The sequence below is a fragment of the Amblyomma mixtum genome, chromosome 6 (genome assembly GCF_055824585.1).
Source record: "Amblyomma mixtum isolate Tamu chromosome 6, ASM5582458v1, whole genome shotgun sequence".
Lineage (NCBI taxonomy): Eukaryota > Metazoa > Arthropoda > Arachnida > Ixodida > Ixodidae > Amblyomma > Amblyomma mixtum.
The window spans coordinates 156,696,347-156,721,558 of record NC_143017.1 but is presented as its reverse complement, the minus strand read 5'-3'; the positions used below and the strand labels follow the sequence as shown (position 1 = coordinate 156,721,558).

The window sequence follows — 25,212 nt, the reverse complement described above, 5'->3', positions numbered from 1 at the left end:
ACAGCAGGCTCAACAAGACACTCACCAATGACACGTTCTCCGAGGCCGCCAAGTTCTAGGTAAGCATTGTTGAAAGCCTCCTTCATCTCATCGTCGAGCACCTTCTCCTTGCCGTTAATGAAAATAGTAGAGCAGCGGTCCAAAATGCGCTCTGGGGCACCCTTCATGCACAGGATGTAGCTGGGGTCGTCGGGGTCCTCAGTTTCGTGCACGGTCACCTGCAAAAGCAAGAGTGACCGATGCCATAAGTTCGAGGGTGGGTAAAAAATTTTTTTCAAGACAGACTCTTGCAGGCAAAGCAATGAAACAAGGGCAGTCGTATATCTGGACGTGCATATATTGGAACACAAAGGCGATATGGCTAGCATGACATACTGCTCCCTCAATTTTAGCCTATGAGGCTGTTGGTTTCACCTGCAAAGCATGTATCTACTGCAGCAACTATTACCCAGAAACTATTCAGAAACTTGAAAATACAAAAGTTGGAGAGAATCTCAACGAATTGAGAGAACACTATCCGACCTCTCATGCAAGACACTGCACATTTTTGCTATCTCCATTTCGCTCCTCTTCCTTTGTTTTTCCTTCTAACTTTCCGTGTGCTATCAACAAGAAATGAAACACGAACACTACAGTGAGAAGATTTCAGCCGGGGAGCCCTGTAGTAGCGCAGGCTAATTTGAAATCGAAGGAGCAAACCCTGTCCTTTAGGTGTTTGCGAATCAAACTCAATGGTATTTCCTCTCCAGTAGCCAATACATTGTCTTTTTGCATTGGCATTTTAGTTGTCTTGCCCGCGTCTCACTTGTTGGTGAAACTACAAAGAGCTTTGAATACAAATTTTAAATGTACTTTTTTCTCCTTTTTTTTACTTCTGTTGGGACAGAATTTCTTTATGTAACTGAAATGAAATTACGACCGACTACAATGCCAACTAGCTTAGCCCCACTGTGCCTTACACTAATAACGTCCTAGAATTCTTGTCCAAGTCAGGTCCGAGTGAAAGCAGTGGGCAACAGAAGAAAGTGGTGTCGGCGGTACCCCTAGCTGAAGCATGGCACTGGATTCTGTTGGTATCAATAATGCTGCATAAAATGCAGACGCTGCGGCATTTTCATTCTGGCCAACACAGCAAGCAGCGGCAGCTGACACCCTGAGCACAGGGAAGGAGCGAACAGCAAACCCACAGAGGGACAGCTGTCAAACAGACTGACTCACGTGGTATTTGTTGGTGGAGTTGAATGGAATCTCGCAGACCTTGGGGTTGCGCTGCCTAAAAGCAGCCACACTGCCGATGGCAAGCTCCATGCACTTGAGGATAGCAGACTCAGAAGCGTCACCCGTGCACTCTCGCTTGAGGATGGGAACATTCTCCTGGCCGGCCTTGAACTCCGCCCTACTGCAGAGGCAGCAGTTCCGGGCCAGAGCCTTCCATCCAGCTGAAGTCTTGTCATACTGGACACCTGGTATGCCAACACACATGCAAGCATGAAGCAGGGTTATTCAGGATATAACTTTATGCGCACTGCCCACTCTTATGTGGAGAGAGTTTTTTGGGGCTGGTGACAGTGTACTCCAAACAAAAATAAGTAGCCTGCAATCTCACGAGCAGCACAAAGAGGCCAGCATTACTGCCACAAAATTTATGAATTTCATGAGAATTATACCCTAACTACACTGATTAGGATAACATGTTCTACACACTGTGCTTGCTCGCTTAACCCTTTCAGGCGCCATTTTTTGTTGTTTCAAAAACAATCACTTTTTTACCTAAACATTCAGGATCAACAAAGGCTACTTGTTAGTTCTGTAGTGTGAAAGCCCAGCAGGGAAGTTTATACAAGGATATGCAAACTTTCACAAAGTCAGATTAGTACGAAATGACTGCACTTGTAAAGTAATCGCCCGAGGGATTATTGAATCACTTTGTTTTGAAGGTGCTCGTTACACTCGACACTGAGCAAACACAACCGATGCTATTACTGGCAGCTAAATCTTCCTGCATAAAAACGATGGTCAACGTGCTACCCAACTTACTGTTTAGTGAAATATTTACTGCGTTTGCTGTATGGCACAAAAAACCAACTTATTTGTGACAAGAAGGATCCTAATTCAACTGAAACAATGAAATCACTCCTATGTGCAGCACACTCAGAAAAAGCTTCGAGTTCATAGAGTAGACAATTGTGTACAAAGCGTCTGAAAGGGTTAAAGATGTCGAAGTCCATCGAAGCCCCCAGTTAGGCACGGAGCAGCACCACTCAAGTTGGACGTAAAAGGCAGAGAGAAATAAGAAGCGAGAACACACCAGACTGGTCTTCTGTGGTGTCAGCTTCGATAATCTGGTTGTCGAACCACATGTGGGCGACAGTCATTCGATTCTGAGTAAGGGTGCCGGTTTTGTCTGAACAAATGGTTGAAGTTGACCCTAGGGTTTCGACAGCCTCCAAATTCTTCACAAGGCAATTCTTGGCAGCCATTCGCTTGGCAGTAAGGGTCAAACACACCTGCAAGATGGAAAGTTTATGTTAAGTACTTGGAAACTGAAGTAGTACAATCATGAAAGAATGTTAGGTCTCAAGCCCACTAGGGCCCCCACAGGAGGGCTTCAAGATGAAGGCTCAAGTCTCTCAACAAATACTTTAGCATAAGACAAGATTATTGAAGAAGCACTAAAAGAAACCAATGAGCTTGAAGGGGGTTGAAAGAAATAAGTGGCTCCAAATCATGAATGGCTCAAAAGATATAAGACTGGTCCCTCTTGCCACCAGAAGCAAGTTTGATTAAATTAGCAGATCTAGCTGTAGCAAATGTGTTCTTTGCAGAATTTGCAGCATTTAAAAGAACACCGAACTTAATCAGCTTCTAACATTGCTAATGGTCTATTTCTAAAACTAGTGACAAATCTGAGTACCACTTTCCTAGAAGCACTCCCCCCCCCCCCCCCCCCCCCCCCCCTCAAGTTGTACTGAGCACGTTCTGAACTCAACGTGCTACCCAATAAAAGTGTTAGCTTATATGCAATAAGTTTCAGGTCTAGATGAAATTGGGCAAACTTATGTTGCAACAACTCATGCACTGGCATGAATTAGGCGAATTCACAGATTAGCTGTAAATGAACTGTGTGCCATGAACCACGCTCAGCATGGGTGGATTGCAGTTTTGTGAAGCAGCTTTCAATACGAAGCTTCAGGAAGCTTACTCGCAATGGCAGCTAAATGCAGTTTACTCTTAAAAGTGATGAAGAAAAAAGTACAGCGCAGAACAGTGCAATGTGCGCAACACTCACGGTGACAGTGGCCAGGAGACCTTCGGGCACATTGGCCACAATGATACCGATGAGGAAGATGACAGCATCCAGCCAGTGGTAGCCCAAGATGAAGGCAATCACAAAGAATGTCACTCCCAGGAACACAGCCACTCCGGTGATGATGTGGATGAAATGAGCGATCTCCCGGGCGATGGGGGTCTCGCCCATCTCGAGGCCAGATGCCAGGTTCGCAATACGGCCCATAACGGTTCGGTCACCGGTGTTGATCACCACACCCATACCCGTGCCTGCATGTGCAACATAACAAATGACTGTCAGCAGCAGCATAACCACAATTACCATGATCACAACAACGCATTCATTGCAGGACAAAGGCCTCTCCCAGCAATCTCAAATCAGCCCTGCCCTGCATCAGCTCCAGCCACCTCCTTCCTGCAAGTGAAATTTTGCCAAGTGTTTCGCCGCACACCTAACCAACTGGACAAATCTGGCTAACTCTACTTTTCAAACAGGAGCAACATATATGTGTCCATGTGGACCAGTACAATCTTCAATTACTTGCTCCCGGCATGCAATGGCGAGCATCTGGAGCACTTTGGGAGTCCACTCAGTTACCTTGATTGTGCCAGCAAAGCTATGTAGGAAACTATCGCAAAAAACTGTACACATGAACCAGTAAGGCCGCATGGCGGAGCAGTTTTGATGGACCCACCTTCAACACAGTTGGTGGAGAAGAAAGCCAAGTTCCTTGTTTCCAGTGGGTTCTCGTTTGTCAGCTCTGGTGAGCGTGTCTGGGGCTCAGACTCTCCAGTAAGGGACGAGTTGTCCACCTTGAAACCTTGCGCTTGGATGACCCGAATGTCAGCAGGAATGCGGTCGCCACCTTTTACCTCGCATACGTCACCCGCCACAACCTCTTCGGCGGGAAGGTGCAACTTCTGTCCATCACGAATCACAATGGCATACTAAAGAGAGTGGGAATACATGCAGGAAAAGGTTAGTTTCTTTCCTGCTATTGCAAGTCAGCACAAGACAAATTAATTTGTGCGCATTGCTCCAGTGTTTCGCTGAACCTACAGCTGAACCTGTGGCTCTTAAAGTACTATTCAGTTTTTGCTCTGAGCTCTTATCTGGTATATTATGTTTTTCAGCTTGCTTATGCTGCATGTGTGCCATTATGATGCATGTGAGCCTTAAACATATATACCAGACGTTGCAGCTCCATTACACATTTAGAATAACAATAAGATGTTCAACACTTCATTAATACACAATAATATTAGCTTTGCTGCTGGTGTACAAAAATATTCTTGGAAAAATTGCATGATGCCTTTTAGTCTGAACAGTTTCTATATCTGCTTTAACCTTGAATCACAGCACTGCTATGAGGTGCGTTTTATAATGTTGCAATAAAATGCAACTTTCAGTAGACAAAAAATATCAGAACAATGGTTTGGTTTGGTTTATGGGGTTTAACGTCCCAAAGCGACTAAGGCTATGAGAGACGCCGTAGTGGAGGGCTCCGGAAATTTCTACCACCTGGGGTTCTTTAATGTGCACTGACATCGCACAGTACACGGGCCTCTAGGATCGAACCCGCGTCTTTCGGGTCAGCAGCCGAGCACCATAACCGCTGAGCCACCGCGGCGGCCATCAGAACAATGTTTGGCTAAACTGCTAGAGCTCTGAAAGTGTGAAATGTAAAGTAATTCAAATGTACTTAATGCATTAATACAGCATGAGCACATCTTCATGGATGAAAATTGAGCCAACATTAACTTTAAAATAAATAGTAGAAAGTTTAACCGCACTATGCTGCAACATCTGATTTTGCCACACATAATTCAGCACTAACACCAAACAAATGTATCTCAGCTGTACAAAAATGTGCTGTCATGTGAAGCAAGTACAAATGCACTGAGTCGTCCTATTTGAGCAACAAAAGAAGAGAAGGAAAGGAAATCAGAGCTCACCTGTGGAACCATGTTTTTGAAAGACTCCATAATTTTTGAACTCCTGGCTTCTTGATAGTAGGAGAAACAACCTGTTACAATAACTACAATGGCCAATACTGCACCCAGGTACAACTGAAAAGAGAGCAATGAAAGGGAATTAATGCAGAAAAAAATTTCTAAAAGCATGTCCATCATACTGAAGAAACAGTTCTCTCACTGTCAGCGCCATTTTGTAAAGACTGCAGTGCACATCACGCAAGACCTAAAGATTCAAGCCTGTTAAGCTAACAGCCATGAACGTTAGCGCAGACATATAGCTTCATTTTCTCGCAAGCCTTACAAAAGTAACCTTCGAAAACAATCTGGTTTCACCTCAGTGCACGCCTGTCACGCGTGAAGCCTGCTTTACAGGAAATTACGAATCGCGCAAACTACAAGTATCCATGGCGAGTTAACATGCACATGCAGCACTTCCTGAAGCGTTTTATAGATGCACATTCCCGTTTCCTTGATTTTAAACGTTTTGTAAAAACTGCAAACGTGTATGGATGCAAGGTCAGAATAACCACCAGATATGACCCAGGCTCCAATACTCACATTGTCATCGGGCGGCTCCTCGAATGTGCCTGCCTGGATGGAATATGCGATGAAGCAGAGTACCGCGCCGATCCACAGTAGTAAGGAGAATCCTCCGAAGAGGTTCTTACAGAACTTGACCCATTCGGGCGTCTTTTTTGGGGGTGTTAAAGAGTTTGGGCCGTCCCTTTCAAGAATTTCCCTAGCTTGTTGTGATGTGAGGCCCTGCGAGGAAACAAAAAGCGCCATCAATGCACGCATGGTCAGGAGATGAACCACCAAATGACAAGCCTTGTCAAGGTTAATAGATTCCTGATGATGCATTCGGCATACTCTTATGGCATATTTATAGACAGCAACTGGCATCTTTGTGCGCAAGTTTTTTTCTTCTTACTCTCCACACTGATGAACGCACAGCCATAGGTACTGCAGTCCTTTCAGAGCATATGGACTGAAGCTATAATTAAGTATGGCTACATAAATCTTCAAGTAACCAGTACCTTCAAGAAAAAAAAAGAATTTATCAAAGCATTCTTAATTTTAACACGCCGCTCCCAGTCTTGCCAGCTCCATCAGGCCCACACAAATGCACGCGGAATTCCTCTTCTAGTAGAAAAATAAACTTACTGTGGATGGGTTTGTGCCAAGTCGTGCATAAAGTTCTTCGATGGGAATTTTGTGTTCATCCTGAAAAACAGAAACAGAAAGGAGATGTCCTTGAGTCAAGGTACACAAGAAAACGTTTTGACCACTGTGATCCTGTACTATAACTACATATGTTCAAGTACGCGACATCACAGGAATTCATAGCCAGGCAAGCTTGCAGCAATTCAGGCTTCACTGCACAACAAATGACGTGGAGAAGTGTCTTTGTACTCAACATTCTGGCACGCTTAGTAGGGAAACAAAGAATTGCAGAAAAATTTGTGCATGGGCCAGGTCCACTAAATATGCTGTACATGTTCAAAAGTCTAGTATTGTAATTCACATTTGGTAGCATGGTCAAATCATAGTGCTGCGCTTTACATTGGTACACACTGAGGCTGCAAGATCCTGAACAACAAGCAGCCACCTCAATGGCATCACTAAGTGATGTCCCTAAAAGAAAAAAAACTAATAGTGTCAACTAATAAAATTTCGCACAACTTTATGAATGTTCATTGGTATTTGATAAAATATTGTCAGCTAGCTGCTGTGAGCTTCTGCGAACTGCTCTGAGAAGTGGCTGCACAACACTTCGAAATAGGAACAGTGCATCTATGTCTTTCCCTCTCATCCTCTGTTAGCAAAGTGGGACAATCGCTACTAAAGAGTTTTATGTTACTCCAATGCTAAAATGTATGGAGTTGAGCAAATCAGCTTGACATTCAAGATGTCAAAATAATTTTTTTGGACAATGCCTAAGGTAGCCAATGTTCTAATGTTACTACTTTACATCTGGTCCAAGTGCTAACAAGAAACGGTACTGTCCCACAAGAACATTCAAATGCTCGCAGTTTTGGCCAACAAATATCTCCCTCGCGCGAAGTGCGCAACAACAATGCGACCGCTCAGCGCAGCGACGATGATTCCAGCCGCGTTTCCGGCGACGCTAAGTGCGGTCACTTAAGCGATGTCCAGATGGCGCCCTCACCGTTCCCGCCGACCAACAGGCCTTAATGGAATCTGCCAGGGTCCAGCGACAGAGCGCTTCATATTGATGACAGACAGCAACGGGCGGGTGATGGCGAGGCATGAAAGCACGAAAGCCGCTCACCATTTGCACTTCCTGCTTGAGGTCATCCAAGTCCGCTTTCTTGGCTGCCTTACTCCGCCGAGCCCTAGGCCGCCCGTCTGGTGTTCGGCCGTCATCTGGAACCCTCGGGTTAACTGCCACCCGGTAGCTGTCGCTTCGTCCATACTGCACAGATGAAAAAGAGAAGAGATGCCTACGTTGAGACACGACTCTTAAAGAGCACCAGTACCGCTACCGCGACCGAAATTAAGAAGGACAATTAAACCGAGCAGCGCGCGCAAGACAATAGCTGCGTTGAAGCAGATGTCAAGGGAGTCCATGAAATCTGCCACAGTTACAATCTAGAAGCAGAGTGGATAGAGGAAAAAAACAACAGACTCCGTCAACAGAGTAACATCGATGCGCGTAGTTGGACGTCTTACAGTCACGCCACGCGGAAAGCCGCATGAACACGCGTGGCTCGGAACTGACAAATCGTTTCAATTTCTCCAACGTGGCGCAAAATTCTCTGCACACCAGAGCGACCGAACTTTCCCCACAGCGGAATGCGGTCAAGTATATAGAACCTGCGCCTCTGAGCTCGGCAGCAGGACATCATGGCTGCAGTGATGGGTAGGGACATCGCATCACGCTGATGCTTCCACACGCATCCACTGCGCACGCGTCATATTCGTCTATCACATTCATCGGGCACATTCGTGTAAACAAATCACATTCATCTAAGTGAAAATCTACGCACTCTTCTCGGCGTGAACGCGACTTTCCTAAGTAAAAGCAATAACTCGCGAAGCATTTTCAATGACCAAGTACTTTTGACATTCTTTTACATATATAGTTCACATACATAATTCATAGTAGACGTTTGCTATGTAAATTTAGTAACTGGAGTCCCGTTTAACGATCGTTGCTCGCAGCTGTAACGCACAGCGCGAGTACAAGGTGGTGTACTCTCGCACACAGTCCGTGAGGCTTTTATTGCACGAGAAACTTGTCCAAGAGGCCCCCAACGAAACTCGAGGGCTTGCAGGGGCGCACTATGACCGCGAACGCCGGCTACGCCGACCGGCGCAAGGTATAACGGATGCGCAAATTATGCAACCGACGCGCGTGCAGCAACGCCACGAATCCGCCGTCGTCGTCTTTGTCGGTGTGCACGATACTCGAACGAGATAGGTCTATCTGCGCGTTCTCAGCTAAAGGCCGATTCACACGACGGACCGTCCGTCCGCGGCCCGCGCAGTACGTGTGCATACGTCAGCACTTTGAGGGGCGCGCTGTCGGCCGCTATCCATCCATGCATCTAGCGCGCCTCTCAAAGTACTGACGTATGCACACGTACTGCGCGGGCCGCGGACGAACGGTCCGTCGTGTGAATCGGCCTTAAACAGCCCTGGCGCGGATCCTATCTCCGCGCGGACAGCCTCAGGTATGCAGCGCCAACAGTCGACCGAGCCAAAAACCTTTAGTCGTGACCCTTTTTTTGACGATCTCGCGGACGTTCCGGAGGCTGAACGGGGACGAGTAGATAACGTGCAGCTTTCCGATAATGCAACGTGTGAAGAGGGCGTGAAAAAAAAAAGGATGGATTGCAAGCGTCGAACGGCCACGGAATAAACACGAAGAAAAAAAAAATAGAGGAAAACGAAGAACGCAACGTGTGCATACCATATAGCAAAGGAAGTACTGTAACGGCAATTCCAAGCGATAAGCGAACACGAGGGCATTGACGTCACGCGACCCTTTTTATTGCTTCGAAACGAATGATTCAGCAGTACATATCTAGCAAACCACCGCTTTCATGGCGACCCACTTACTACGGGGTCGTACGCGGGACGCGATGGGGTCGTCTAGTTCTAGGCACGAGCCTCAAGTAAAGCATGAAGAGCACGGGTTGAAAACCGGAAAATTCAGCGAAGATTTCAACGATCCCACATAATGCTTAGCGCACAATGACTGCAGAAGAAAGTGGCAGCGCAGCGGCCAAAACGCGCCTCTGGAAAATAACAAGGGCAAGCCAGCGTTCGGGGCGCGCTATATCCCATGTGAAAATGCGTTTGCAATGGTTTCATATGGATCCAACATGAAACTGGTTTGGTTTGGTTTATGGGGTTTAACGTCCCAAAGCGACTAAGGCTATGAGAGACGCCGTAGTGGAGGGCTCCGGAAATTTCGACCACCTGGGGTTCTTTAACGTGCACTCACATCGCACAGTACACGGGCCTCGAATTTCCCCTCCAAAGAAATTCAACCGCCGCGGCCGGGATCGAACCCGCGTCTTTCGGGACAGCAGCCGAGCACCATAGCCACTGAGCTACCGCGGCGGCTTCAACATGAAACTTAGCTGTTGGTTGGAATGTCCCAGTACGGCATCAACTGGTTTCTTGCTGGGATCTGGTGGTCCAAACTTGAATTTGCTGGTTTCAGCTGAATTTTTTTCTGTTGGGAGCTGCTTTCATTGTATGATAATGGCGTTTTTCAAACTAACAAAACTTTTCAGCGAAGTCTCTTGAATGTTGCCTGCTACAACTGCATAAATTATGGCAAAATCTAATGAGGTCACTGCTTATTAGCCATTCCTCATAAACACCTGTGGGACGTCCTTAATGAGGGCATACAGAGGGTATTTCTAACTAACGTTCTAACTAGCAGGCTGATGAACTAATATTGAATAGTTAACTTTCTTGCGCCAAGCCACAGCGCGTACTTTGCGGAGGACACAGCTGCAGCGCTTGGCGACATGCGCACACCGGTTCAGAGGAAACCCGGAGGAAGGCGTGGGCCCCGCACAACACAGACAATCGGGTCGGGTTGTGCCCCCTACAGACAGTACAGGGCAGCCGGGCACGCAGAACGCGGTATAGGTAGCCCTCTCGCAAGGGTAGTCGTCGCGGCGGTGGCCCGCCGCCACTCCCTTGCCTTCCTTCACCCCTGCCATTTGGCGCCCGCGCGTCCTCACCCGCGGTCTCCGGCGTCTGAGTTCGGCTGGCTGGCGCGAAAGAGCCCAGGACGGAGAGATGAAATAAAAGGATAAGAAACGAGCACGCCGGCAGGAGGAGGAGGAGAGTGAGAGCGGCCGTCGCGCGATCAATAAGCAGCCGCGGCGTCGGCCTCGTCACTGCAAGCACAAAAAAAAAAAAAATTGGGGAGGAGAGCGAGGGTGGTGGAGAGGTGGCAAGGGGGACCCGGGGTTCTTTGCCGCACCGCCGCTTGGTCGCCGCGGTTCGGACGTCGAGCGCCAGCGCCACCGGGTCTAACGCAAGAACGCTTCTTTTCTGGCCCATGCACCGCTGAGCGCATGGTCGCACCCGGGCGGCAGAAAGAGCAGGCTCCTTCCTTGCGACAGATTAACAGAATTAAGCGCGCCTGCCCGCTCTTGCGAGCGCCGCGAACGGTAATATTTTCATCTCGCGCTGCTTGTGACGTGCGCCACCTTTTCTCTCGCTTCTTCCCTTCGTTCTCTCCGCGCCAGCGTCGGAACAAACGACCGCCGAGCGAAAGTGGGTCACGCAGGCTGCACCATCACCACACAGAACAGCGAAGCATTACAGCGCGGCACTGCAAACTTAGTGCTTGAGCACATGCGACATTTTTTCATGCCTGAATGAGGTTTGTTCGGGAGCAAAATCCCCGAACAGCCTGGGAAGAGGAAGGAAAAAGGGCTGATGCCCCACTAGACCGTTCTCAATACCTCTGTACGAAGGCAGCGCCACTGTGGGAAAAGAGCAGTATTGCTCTTGTAGAATTGTAGCCGCTCGTACAGTATGCGTCTTTTGAAGACTGTGCGCTGTTCGTATCGCTACCCGGTCCTATGCACACGCATCCAAACTACTCCAGTTCTGTCATGGAACAAAGCGACGAGAAGAGAGAACGAAGCCGCAAGGGCACGACGTCTCCAACGGAGCACACGGCGGCATTGCCAGATATACATATTCACACGTGGCTGAACACTGCGAAGTGTTACGATAATAAGGGTGGTTGCAAGCAAGCAGCTCACAGCGAAGAAAGACCATGATGCGATCAGGGTCTGGACAAGAGGGGTCGACCAGAGAGGGATACCAGATTGTCATTCGACAATGTCGGCACCGCAACCTGAGGCACGAGAAAAAAAAGCTTCGCACTGAGGTCGGGGCTACCTCCTGCGGCTACCCTCGCAATTCGAGGCTGGTACAAACAAGGCGCGGCCTGCTAGTAAGAACTATAGGAGGAGTACTGTCCTCCACAGAGTAAGGCAGACACCGCCAACATCGTTGCACGTACGAGAAAAAGCATGCTCTCATCATCGCCCTGACCACGCCCACTGCAGGGCAAAGGCCTCTCCCATGTCTCTACAATTAACCCTGTCCTTTGCCAGCTGCGGCCACCGTTATCCCCGCTAACTTCCTAATCTCATCCGCCCACCTAACTTTCTGCCGCCCCCTGCTACGCCTGGCTTCTCTTGTAATCCACTCCGTTACCCTTAAGGACCAGCGGTTATCTTGCCTTCGCATTACATGCCCTGCTCCAAGCCCATTTCTTCCTCTTGATTTCGACTAGGATGTCATTAACCCGCGTTTGTTCCCTCGCCCAACTCCGCCCACTTTCGATCTCATAACGTTACACGTATCATTTTTCTTTCCATAGCTCGCTGCATTGTCCTTAAGCTGAACCCCGCCGCGGTGGCTCAGTGGTTATGGTGCTCGGCTGCTGACCCGAAGGACGCGGGTTCGATCCCGGCCGCGGCGGTTGAATTTCTATTAAGGCTAAATTCTAGAGGCCCGTGTACTGTGCGATGTCAGTGCACGTTAAAGAACCCCAGGTGGTCGAAATTTCCGGAGCCCTTCACATAGCCTTAGTCGCTTTGGGACGTTAAACCCCATAAAACCAAAACCAACCTTTTTTCGTTCGCCTCCACGTTTCTGCCCCATAGCTGAGTACCGGTAAGATGCAGCTATCTCAACGCATTTATCTCACCCTGTAGAGCACTTATAGACTGTAGAGCACCCTGTAGAGCACTTTTTTTTTTTTAATAGACGACACAGAAGTTACGGGCACACCCGACGCAGTTGAGCGTAATCTCGCCGTATATGGCGACTACATGCACGCGCGCGCCGGCACAAGTACGCGCCACACTAGCGAGCGAACCACCTGAAGAGGTTAGCGCGGCTACAGGAATGAACTCGGGACCTCTGCGAGCTGGAGAACTGGTAAACAAACAAAGCACAAGAAAAGAACGACGGGTGACAACGCATGCGGCGGCTACGAGGCTATTAAAAGTAAACGGAATTTAAAACCACGCTATCCATCCAACTTCCTGGCCCGGTCAGAGACGGCATGGAAGATAACGCCACGACCGTCCTTCTGAAGGAGCTCGCCGTCCGATGCCTGCACGAAGGCAAACATTGCAAGACTGGCTAGACCTCGAGGCTCGGCGAAAACACTGCGGCAGTCGCTGAACGTCTTGAGCGCCCAACGGCGCTCAGAAATATGCGCAGGAGTACAGCGCGAGAGATAAGCGCATTGCTCGGAGGGCAACACCTTCCGAGACATCCTGGGGAACGCATCAAGGAACCCCTTGCCCTGCAATAAAAAAGTTACGGAGCTCGACAGGCGAAAGCGCCCCGCTTTTCCTCACTCGCCAGCAATCGACGACCGCGTAGGACTCAGTTTTTTGCTGCGGAGATATTTCGGGTTCACACCAGCACAGTTGGGTTGAGGGTACCAAGACGAAAAAGCACATAAGAGAAAAAGAACTCCCGGAGGCTCAACACATAGAGTGCACAAAATACCTTGTCGTCGGACATCTTTCCAGGTATCTTCTTGCTAACCAACGGGACAGAGGCACCTGATATTAGTCCCAGCGACGACGATCAAACTCCACGGCGATGGAAAGCCGCGCCCCGCACGCAAAACACAGCCAAGCGGGACTCGCGAGTTGGGCTCCCCCAAGCGACCGCCGCGGACAAGACGGAGGACGGCAAATATGGCGGTCGCCGGTCGCGACCGCGTCCCTACTGAGCACCGGCGCAGACGGCGACCCGGTCTTTGAAGCGGCTCGCGTCGCTGCCGTCCCCTTCAGACAGCGACGACGTACGGCAGCAAGAGCAAAGAGATTGCGCGCCCTTATCGGCAGACGGCCGGCGGGGCTCGGCTATACGTCTCATCTCTTATCAGTAAGCCTCCCCTCTCCACCAACCTCAGCTCCTCGACTCCGATTACCTTCCCCGCCCACTCTCATCCTTTCGTCGGAACACATCGAGTGGATGGTGGAAGACGTCACCGCCGCAAGTGGATGACGCCGCTCACAACACTCGAACGCACTCGAAAGGTGCTGCTGGCGGTGCGCAATGCGCGAATCTAATCGCCCGCAACACGGAACGTACGGCACAGCCCGCGTCACGTGACCCCTGCCTGTGAAGTTTTTGGAGCAGGCGGTGCGAAAAAAAAAGTGGGTCTTGCTTGCTTTCCCGCATGGTGGTCGTATACGCATTTTAACCGCGCGTCTGAGTGGCTACCCTCTCGAGCAAGACCACCGGAATTCCAGTAGCTATGCATATGGACAGATACTGTTCTTTTCGCTACATACGACGTATCGCTTATGAGCTCTGGACGTGGGCGGCTCTCCACACACGGGGGTACAGGTCGACATGCAAACGCATTAAGGGGCGCAGCGTGTAGCTTGTAAATCACCCTCACAAGAACCATTTGTTCGCCAATTTCCGTGCGTTTTTCTAATTGGATAGTCATCCATCATGGCTTGTTTGGAGGGCTCACAGCCCTCCAGCTTTCCCGAGAAAAGTGATGAAGCTTCCGAAACCAATACACGCAATGCGTCCTCTGAATGGTTCCTTCAAAAAAAAAGCCACCACTGAACAAATCAGATGCGCGCGCACTTCCCTCCCTGGATCGCGATGGTATATACGCGCCCTAGCCTCGGGAAGGCGGCGGCGGCAGCATTCCTCGGGTCATGCAAAGCAGAGTCGTAGAGCAGCAGCGAGCGTCAGTGTCTGTAGTGGCGCCTTCTTATCAGCTATATAGCGCACGCCTGATAAGAGGCCTCCGTCTCAAGACCATTTAGACGCAGGACGACGTCCAGCGGCGGTGTCAGCTTGCGCACACGCGTGAGCCGCGGCGCTGCTTTGAGCTCGGAGTAATTCACGCCTCAGATAACGGCATTCACACAGCCCGTGCCCAGAATGAAGGCATACGCAAACTACTTGTAGACTGGGAGCGCGCAGTGTGGCGAGGTCAAGCGCTCGAGGTCAAACGCGGTGTTGAAGTATACATGTACGCAGCTCCGGACTGGGTCGCTAGGTACATGTAAAGGTTTCAGGCTCGCACTAAAACCATTCATTCTAGCTTTTCCTTCAGCCCATATGAAGGGAACTTTCATGACACGGTATAGCGGTATGAACTAGACCTTGGTTCATGACCGGCGTGGGTCTGAAAGGCACCCAAGGTCGATGCTGAAGGAAAGGCCTGGCACCACTAGTGGCGTGCCGCACGCTTCGCTGAACCGACACTTTTCTTCCTTTGTCTCTCTCTCTCCGCCCAAAGATAGTATGCCCAACATTCTTTTATTCTAACCACGTGAGATACAAGTGTACTCTTCTTAAAGCATTCGGTGATAGAATAACTGATAAAAGCGCGGGGCTCGGATACAATTACACGCAACGACTGCTCCATTTTTCCATGCTCGGAACACTTGACACGTATACGTTTCGACGCGAAACGACGCATGTCGAGACTAATGGATCGTAATGGGCCCGAGCGCTTTCGCAACGCGACACCCATCGAGACAAAGACTGTGCCCACGCGACCAGGAGCAAATACAAATGAAGACTCCGCTAAATAGAGCACAAGGAACTTCATTGAGAAGGGGCAGTGGGAATTGAAATGCAAAAGACAGCGCTCTCGCGCGATTCTGAAGACAGACAGGGCTATATATCGAAAAGGCCCCTGAACTTGAAACTTGCAAAAACATTAGCAGGCAAATATCCCATCGGCACGGAAACGTTATAAAAAAAAAGTGAAAAATTATTCACAAAAACTGAGGCACTTAAGGCGCCGTAAATTTATCCGAGACAACTGCCGATAAATCAGATTGTTTCCAACATTTCGTGAGCCTTCATACTTTTCCGTACGCTACTTTTAAACCTGTCCCGTTAGTCTTAATACTCATCAGCGATACTTAATGGATTACGTCGTACAAAAAACTTTCGGTAATTCGAATAAACCAGATTTTCGAATTAAACGAATTAAGTTCGAAATGACGCCTTGGCCCCGTCAGCATCAACTGTTTTAAAAATAGGCTCCCGTTAATTCGAAATCTGTATTAATCGAAGCAAACTTCTGTACCCTTCCAGTTCCGATCATCGACGGTCGGCAGGACGCCAGTCGTGTTGGGCTTGCTTCGCGTGCATCGTCGAAATAGTAACGCAGCGGAAACGAGCGGCACAGTCGTGTAAAAGGGCGAAAGACATGCGCAAGCTACCGCGAACCCGCAGTTTTATCCCCCCCTCCCGACACGCACACACACACAAAAAAACGGGGGTTTACTACTGAAACCCTGCCGGATGTTGAACCAGCGGTGGCACACTGGGCCGCGCTCTCCGCTTAAACAACAAGCTCAGCCGCAGAGGGCTGCCAATACAGCGGGGAGAACACGCAGGCTCAGCGAATACTGCGAGACAAGCAGAAGCGAGCAGTTTTCGGCCACTTTTGAAACAGCGCTATTCACAATTTCTATCCTACTTTTCTTTTCGCGAGCGAATCAGCGATTATGAGACTATAGTGGCGCTCTCAACGCACACTGACTGATAATAATCAACGGCGTGACGATTAGTGGTGAGAAGAGGGAAGACGCCAAACTATTACCGTTGCTGCAGCTACAGCCACTAATACTACGAACTATATGCTGCTCCCCGCAGAAACCGTTTGATACGAGTACCCATATCGCTGCAGAGAAACAACAGTGTCGGTTTGCACACGGCTGCCTGCATAGCTTGTGGTTGTGCGTCCTTTCACCAGGTTCCGGAAGGGAACGAGAGAAAATACGAACAAAGCAAGACCCCAGGGGCGGCACTCCGTGATGCTTAGCAGTAGTGTGTACGCGCCGTCGAAAGGCAATGAATATCGATGGTTGGGGTCGCAGCGACAGCGCAGATGATGAAAAAAATAAAAAAAGGCCACTCTCCGTGCGCGCCAGCATTTATACGGCCACCGGAACAAATGAGCCATGAACCGAGTCACAAACGCGAGAGCGCGCGCGATTTCGCGGGAAAGTAAAAAAAAAAAAGTCGACACACGCCCGGCAGGCAGCACAGTGGCGTCGCAGCTGCTTCTGCACTGTGCCGCTGCTATCTCGGTATAGTACCGCGCAGTGCTGGGGAAAGGCACCACAACGCTAACAGGACCAATCAAGAATGAACAGAACGCATTCGAGCCAGCCGCTTCAAATGGCTACTACATACGCATCCTTTTGAGCAGAGTAAACAACGGTCTCTGTGTCAGGCTGAAGCTCTGGCCACTAAAACAGGACATTTAAGGCTGCTTTTCATCGCAAGATCGCAGTCTAGCGCCGATTCGTGTAGGGTATCACTGCACCCAACTATCCGGGCGGAGCCGAGTATAGGTCTCCGGGTACTAATGGCAGGCCGGGCCAAATGAGCGCCGCGCCGCCGATCCACGGGCGGGCGACGCGAAGCGGCTGCGAATTTAATCATCGGAGAGTGGTCGGGCTCCTGCCGCTGGCGCGAGCAATGGATGCTCCGCTCCGATGTGAATGCACTACGCGGCGGAGGACAGTGCGGATGTGGGGTTCGCTCTTTGCATACCCGCGGCCCTTCTTACTATTCTGTAACATGCTGTAAAAGAGGGGACAGGAAAAGAAAAAAGATTCCAGGTGGCGGCTGCTGTTCATCAATCGGCCGAATGAGGCAAGTAATCGGGCTGAGTGGGGAGTCCGAGTCTTCTCTACGTTTAGAATTACCGCACCCGCATGACACGCTCGTTTTAATTTTTTTCCCCACCTCGCGAAGCGATACCGAATACGTTAACGGTGCTAGGCTGAACTCGTTTTAACACTGTTTCATTTGAGGAGGAGGAGGAAAAGCTCGGTAACTGCCACCCCGGTGGACACCCTATACCGTGCTTAAGTTTAACGAGCTTATGCGCAGGGGCACAGCAAGCAAAAGAATATCGCGGTTCTTTCCCCATCGAGTATCATGATACCTGCAGACCTACTGACCGATGAGCGCGTAGTAAACCTCGTTATAAAGAAGTTGAAGGGACCCGGCGATTACTTCGTTATAACCATAGTTTCGGTATAGTTCGTGCTGACCGAACTTCCAAGGGGGATCGTCATTCCTTCGTTATATCCATTATTTCGTTATAAACCGTTTCGTTACAACGAGGTTCGACTGTATTGCATTTTATCTTCACTGACTAACAGCGCTTGTTTGTCATCGCATCAAAAGTTTGTTCTCAACTATACTTTGTGTATTTCAAGGCTTTGGGAAAGCAGCGAGGAAACTGATAAACACAGCGCCCGTTCAGCTGTCGCACAATTTCACTGTCCTTCAGAAACGATGACGCGCGTCCGCACCGGCGGCCCCCGGCGCTTTCACGCGGTTGATTAACTCAGCGCGCTGAAAACCCAGAAACGACCGGCGTCCCCTTCTTTCCACTCGCCGGTATTGCTCGAAGACTACGCTGACAACTGACCTACTGGACCCGGTCACCAGCGCGATGACAGCTGGCATAGGCTGTGGTAAGCACAGCCGACGGCAGTGCATCTCACAAGCAACTTGCGCGAACACAGCTAAACAAACCGATGAATCTCCTCCTCGAGGGCGGGCGCGTTTCGAAAGCCGCGAGCGGCGTTATTCTCTCCCACGTGGGGAAGAAATGAAACATGAAGAAGAGGCGGCGGGGGGCGTTGCTTCGGAGAAGCCGTGCGTGTTCGCATCCGAGGCCGCCCGCTATGCAGGAAGGCTTGCGACGCCTCACGTGGAAGCGGACGACGGAAGGAAGAGTGCGCTGAGCTCATGGCGTTTCCCGGGCGCCGGCAACACGATGCAGGAACAGCCCGACGCTCGATGTAGGCACACCGATCTTTATGAGTAATGATTCCCTACGCCTTCCGAAAAAAAGAAAAAAGAAAAACACTTCGCCGAGTATTGCGCACGATAAGTGTAAGTGTTGAAATGGAGTTGGAACGAAGTTTCGATTGCACCTTTTAGAACTGGCCGGTATTCCTACTCTAGCCGTGCTCTCTACACATGGACGTGGTAGTATATAATTCGAACCAGGCGTGGTCGTTCACCTTTAGCTGGGCGACTCAATGGGCGCGACTAGGAACTAAACGGCTACACCGGCTTCCAGAGCTTCAGCCCTCTTTTCAAATTTATTTCCATGCAGAATATACTACAAAAACCTCGTCGCGTACGAGCCTATGAAGATTATTCCGCGTTTTTCAAACGACATGAACCTTCTGAGCTACCTCGCCATCGCACCGCCATTTCAGCGCTCATTTTCATGTAACTCCGATCTGCGTGGACGGTCTAGACCCCCGTAATCGCGTGGTGACTGAGGAAACCCGCTGGTTCGCCGGCAGCAACGACGGCGACGTTTGGTCTGCAATCGTGTTTAAACGCGTCGAGCGAATGACGACACCGCGCTAAGCACCGAGCCTGCGCTAAAGCAGGCACCGTTGATGCAGCAAATGGGTTCTCTCCGTTTTTTTTTTATTTTTGTACGCAGCACACGGCTCTGAAAGATTTCTGTCATTCCCGACGGGCGCACATCTGCGCTGGGAGCGCACACGCCTGCGCGCACGAAGGCCGCGGGTGCGTTGCGCAAAGTTGTCTCTACAGGAAGAAAAAAAGGGGGGGGGGGGGGGGGATAGCAGCGACTGCGGTAGCGGTGGGCGCTGGCAAGAGGTATATACGGTAACGAGGGAAATGCCGCGAGGGGAGCGAATAACTTGGGCGCGTTTTGAATGGATACATTAAGGACACAATGAAGACTGAAGTTTGCCTATATCGATCGATTACAGCGCTATGTTCGCAGAGGCCCTTACACGAAAACTGAAGCCTTTATAATCAAGAAAAGACCCAGAAACAAATGAAATGCAATCCTTAACGGTATACACGCCGCTTAACAAAGTGCGGTGACGTCAAGTGCTTTCCTCTTGTGTGCTGACCTCCGAGGCCTAACAAATGCAATCTACGTTTAATCATTAATCACGGAATCCATAATGTACCTGGTTTCATCAACGCGACTTAAAATATTTATTTCCCCGTCATTAAGCTTTTAACGTGAATATTTCGAGCAACAAACGTCGACGCGCAGAAAGCGAAACAAAGTTTGCATAAAGGACAAAAATTGGATGGAGTTTCCTCCCTGTCCCTTTGAGGACAAGCACCAAGGCCCAACCAACACCTCAGCACAGGAGCGATTGAATATTCCTTAGCTGAAGCACCGGTGGGCACTTCGCTATAAAGGAACTGCGGTGTAAGGCGACATAGCTTAGTTGTGCGACGCACGGTGCGATTCGCGGCATCCGGACGTGAAACTGAGCGTTTACCTTGAGAGGAAGGTCATCAGAGAGGCGCGAATGTCCCCCCCAAGAAATCTCCAGTGACCAAGGGGATAGAATGAAAATCTGCATCAGGCCCGCCATAGTTTCGATACCCCTAAGCTTCCTTTTGAACTGAGCAATCCGCGACATGCCGAAGCATACAAGCAATATGATCCTGCTTGCAGACCCGTGACCGGTGCGACACTGCAAAGCGTAACAATCCCAAGGCGTCCACCAGGCCATCCCTATATATGAATCGCTTGCTTCCCACATACAATGGCGAGTACGACGAAGCCAATATTTACTCGCGAGACACACCCCCAAAAACAAACGCGTGGAACGGAAAGGAGTAAACCGTGTATGCCAGGTAGAGCAGAAGGGCGACGCAGCAAAAATGTAAGTGCTGATCAATAAAAAAATATTCACAGTTCTCCAGAACATACAACCAAGAATCCGGTAGACGAGAACTACTAGTGAAATCAGAACACAAACGTGGCACGGCGCATGCCCAGAGTAGTAGGCGTACCTTCTGAAGCTGGATATCCGACATCGCCTTGCACGGCGGGGATGGGAATCGCCTAGCACCGTCAAGCTGCCTGCTCTTTATACGACTTGAAAACAAGCCGATGCTATACCCAACACGGAAGGAGGGAGGGAAGAAAGAGGGGAAGATGACGCTACAGAACAACGACGATAGCGCCCATGTCGCCGCTCGCATTAAAGGCGCCCAACAGCGCGCTGCCGCCGTGCAAAGAAGGCGAAAGGAAAAAAAAAAGTATTAAAACCAGCCCGAAGAAGACAGACGCAAGCGCGAGCACAATGCAAGCGGCGAAGAACGGAATGCGGAACACGTGACCAAGTCTGAGGATCCAGCAGTCTGAGCAGATAAACGAGATGCGCTGCAGCACCTGCGGGATCCCGCACTTGTCGTGAACCCGAGGGGGGCGAAGCCGACGTCATCGACGAGGTCGCGTGGGAAATGTCGCGGAGGTGCGCTTGCACGGCACGGCTGGCACCGGGAGGGCAAAGAACGAAAGAACGCCGGTGACGCCACAGAGAAGAGAGTTACTGCGACGGGGAAACACCTCATGCAGGGAAGCCGTCGCGCAGCCGTGCGGTTCAATGAAGGTAGACGCGCGCGATTGTGGGTTCGACGTGAGTAGCCAGCAGTAACCCTGGCGCCACTTTGTCGGTATCTGAGGTGGCTCGAGGTTTCAGCGAGCCCCTACCACCGCTGACAGTGACATACAAAACTCTCGAGGAAGGGTCTCTCAGCATACGCAACGCCAGGGCGAAGTTCTCGGCATACAGAGACTGATGCACCGAGACATGGTCCTCGCAGGAACATCGCTTCTTTCCGTCGATTCAAAGCCCTCCAAAGCTCGATACAAAGAGGCATGCCTGACTTTCGAAGTCGTGAAGTCACACCTTGAAGTTCAGCTGTGGGGAATAGATCGACCGTCTTAAGCGCATACGTTAATTGTACCGCCGTCTCCGTGGTGCCCACTACACAGCTCGGAGGAGGAGACATGAGCCATGAATGACTGGTTCTGTGCGCATGAGTTTGTTCGAAGTACCGTTTGGGGACACATCGCATTCAGTCAAAACGTTTCCGCGGCTCCTCAGCAAAAGCAGTTGGCTCATGATAGTGACAGCAGCACCTACTGCGGCTTAATGGTTTGTTTAACCACCACACCCTCTACCCAATTGCCAACTCTTTTTCCCTCACTATACATTAATGGGAAGCTAGCCTGACCACAGCTGTTAAACCTACTCCTTTGTGAACACACACACACATACTATTCGCACGGTCTTTTACCCTGCGCAGACCTTCATTGCGCTCCACTGCATTTCACCGGCATTCAACGTATGCCTCCCGGATTTCGGTTCAACGCCTCCACGTTACGCCGAGAACAATGGTCATGCACCCAGCGCATCGCGAATGCAGATTTCACAGGTACACTGGCCTTTTCGAAGCACCGGCACGCAAGGTAACGATCGCGCTGAGCGAGATCAAAGTACGCGCGCCCGACTCTTGACCTGATCGCGACCCGATACGACGAGTGTGCAGCTGCTCCAGCAGCAGCGGCGCGCCGTTATCTGCCCCCTCAACAGTTCAGCGATGGGGAGACAATCAATCAAGAGCGGAGACTGCAACACCCCGCAGAAAACCCCTTTTTCATCAGCACTGTCGCCGTTTGTCCAAGAAACGGAGTCAAGTGGCAACACGATATCAACGCGTCACGCCGGCGCAAGAACCCCTGGAAAACGGGTTATCGCAGGGTATTGAACTACTAACCTCGTCCTACTCTCACAACAGCCTCGAGAGAGAGAGAGAGAAAAAAAAGGTGCGATAACACTGTATCCGCGATCACAAAGCTGTTGCGGTGCAAGCAGGCCTGATAAGCAGTAGCGGGTCGTATGATGAAACACTGAAGGTTCCTACAGCGCTGTTATACTAAAAACGATGACGATGTTACATTAACGCAGGGGCAGACCACCTAATGGAAATCGATGCCATAACTCTTTGTAGCCGACACTCCTGCTGCCTGAGAGGCTGAAATACGATACTATATTCGGGTTACACAATGAATATTTTTCATGCACGCAGCAAAGCCGTACCTGGAGGTTGTATTATAATTGCCGACAAAGCTCCGCGCATACGATGTCTTTCAGCTCTCTTTCTCATCGAAACGTCTTCTCATATAACTTAGAAGGGTGATGGTGCGGGCAGTTTATAATTCACGCGAGGTTCCATTGCGCGAAACGAAGAGACAAGACAAGCGCTGTAGATTACAGAATCCTATTGAGGTGCACAAAGCGAAACCTTACGCTAGGTATAAATTACCGTGGCACGAAAGGTCAAACTGAGCAGATATCCGTGACAAAATGTGCCCATGCAGGATTATGCGCAGAGATTTTGAATCTATTAAATCACGTGCAGGCTTAAAGGTCACTGAGGTCAACCTCGTCTGATTTTCGTTAGTAAAATGTGCGTGGCTTTTCCTGGCTCTCGCGTTACACCGGCAACAAAATACGCATTTATTGCTGTAAAGTTCAGAGGTAAATACACCAAGTTTTTTTTTTGTTCGCCTTCCAATCGACTAAAACTAATGACTGATGACGACAACGTGAGAATTGTTAACTCCGAGTTTAACTCCCTGTAGAAGTAGAAGGCTGTGTGGTGTAGCCTCAGAGATCCGCACCGCACACAAAAAAGCACGTGACGACACCGCAGTGCGCTTCTGAACACTGCTTGCGATGGCGATACATGTATTTCATTTATTATTTTCTAGCTTTAAAAAGCCGTTTTTTTTTTCGACTGAAAAAGACTTCACCAAAATGTGGTAATCAATCTGGATAGCTAAACTGCTTTGTCCTTAGTGTCACATTAACAGTGGCACCGACGTAAGTCGCGGCATTCTCTGCACCGGTACAGGTGCTCTATACAATTTGCCATGGGTAGTTGCAAGGTCCTGGTACGCCTTAGAAGATGAAAATCTATTACCAACGCTAACTATTAATAACCGCACCCGTTATTATCTAGAGTCCAGCGCAAATGCCGAAACAGTCGCACGCGTCACGACAGTAAAGGCCCACCTGTCGCACAGTTCGCCCAGCGAGGCAGCCGATACCCGGCAAATTCTACAGTCTTTAAACTAGTCGTAGTCAACCTCCAAGAAGACGTTCCTCGGAGCAATTTGGAACGACAAAAAAAAAAAAAAACTGCTTGCGCAAAAGACTGCCTTTTCAGGACACAGAGGGGTGTATTCAACCATTATCGGGGAAGAAAGGCCGCGACGTTAACGAGGCAGAAAAACCTCCTCATTCACTCAGTGTCAGCGCAAAAGATCGCGCAAGACGCCGGTCGCAGCACGTCGAGCAGGCAAGCGGGGAGGCGAGAATCGGGTAAAGCACTTGCATCGGCAGAAGCAGCAAACAAGACGCGCAACGCAGAGGACGCGAGTCGGGCGCACTAAAGGGCTTGCCAAGGCGCGCAGGCCGCCATGTCAGTGCCGCGCGCCGGCAGCGGGTGACCCATTGTGTATTATTCTTAGGCCCGCTGTGCACCGATCCATCAAAGCGCGGCAAGTAGTTGTCGCTGCCATCGGAAGAAGCGGAGAAGGAGCGGCAGTATGTGGCCGTAAGGACAGGACGAGCGAGCAGCCAGCAGCAGCCATGGCAGCAGCAGCAGCAGCAGCCGCCGCCGCCTTGGGAGACGGCGCCTCCGTCGCTTCCAGGTCAAATCAAAAGGGTCCGGGGTCAGACCTGCGCCGGCAGCAGTTCCTCCGGGCCAGGTTAGAGGGCGCTACGTTCCACAGAAACTCACACGAAGAAGCAGAGAATATCAACGCGGGAAAGTACAATGAGGAGGGTGGGAAAGGAAGAGAAAGAGGGGGACAAAGAACAAATACGTCCGAAGAATACGAGGATAATAAGGAACCAGCGAGGGAAACGAAGAGGTTTGAGGTCAGATGAAGAAAAAGAATGGGGATGGAGCGGCCAGGCGTTAAGTGTGGATAAAAGTGGAGGAGCGCGGCTAATTGGGCGACGATAATGAAGTTGAGTGAAGTGCAGCTTCAAAGCGGTGATCGCGAGATGAAGAAAGCGGCAGGGAAAATGCCATAAAAAGCAAGTACTGAAGACGGGAGCGAAGAGAAGACTGGGACACCGAGGCGACAAATACGGAAAAGAGATTAACAAATTAAGGGACTGAAAGACAAAGATGTTTGGTTTGGTTTATGGGGTTTAACGTCCCAAAGCGACTAAGGCTATGAGAGACGCCGTAGTGGAGGACTCCGGAAATTTCGACCACCCGGGGTTCTTTAACGTGCACTGACATCGCACAGTACACGGGCCTCTAGATTTTCTCCTCCAAAGAAATTTTAGCCGCCACAGCCGGGATCGAACCCGCGTCTTTGGGGTCAGCAGCCGAGCACCATAACCACTGAGCCACCGCGGCGGCTTGAAAGACAAAGAAACAAAAGCAAGATGCAGATGAGATGTTAGCTTCCACACTTTCAGCTTGTGACCTCTGAGTGACCTCCGCGCGTCTATGTAGCCACGCCCATGTAACGGTGCAACGCACTGGCGCAAGGGCAGAAAAGAGGGGTGG

At 50.1% G+C, this 25,212-nt stretch overlaps 1 protein-coding gene across 7 annotated transcripts in view; it reads right to left on the bottom strand.

Moving 5' to 3' along the window:
* The window catches only part of Atpalpha (sodium/potassium-transporting ATPase subunit alpha), a 116,948-nt gene that overhangs the window by 15,485 nt on the left and 76,251 nt on the right, over positions 1-25,212 (bottom strand). For 3 of the 7 annotated variants that reach the window (XM_089549845.1, XM_089549849.1, XM_089549848.1), the window contains 9 exons: positions 7,559-7,702; positions 6,430-6,489; positions 5,824-6,027; positions 5,245-5,358; positions 3,984-4,236; positions 3,290-3,558; positions 2,309-2,507; positions 1,219-1,463; positions 26-218 (listed from right to left, as the gene is read on the bottom strand). In XM_089549845.1, the coding sequence (XP_089405971.1) occupies positions 26-218; positions 1,219-1,463; positions 2,309-2,507; positions 3,290-3,558; positions 3,984-4,236; positions 5,245-5,358; positions 5,824-6,027; positions 6,430-6,489; positions 7,559-7,702 (1,681 nt within the window). Of the gene's footprint in view, positions 1-25; positions 219-1,218; positions 1,464-2,308; positions 2,508-3,289; positions 3,559-3,983; positions 4,237-5,244; positions 5,359-5,823; positions 6,028-6,429; positions 6,490-7,558; positions 7,703-13,302; positions 13,610-20,622; positions 20,662-25,212 lie in introns of those variants that run through there. The other 4 variants (XM_089549844.1, XM_089549843.1, XM_089549847.1 and 1 more) reach the window with 3 other exon arrangements.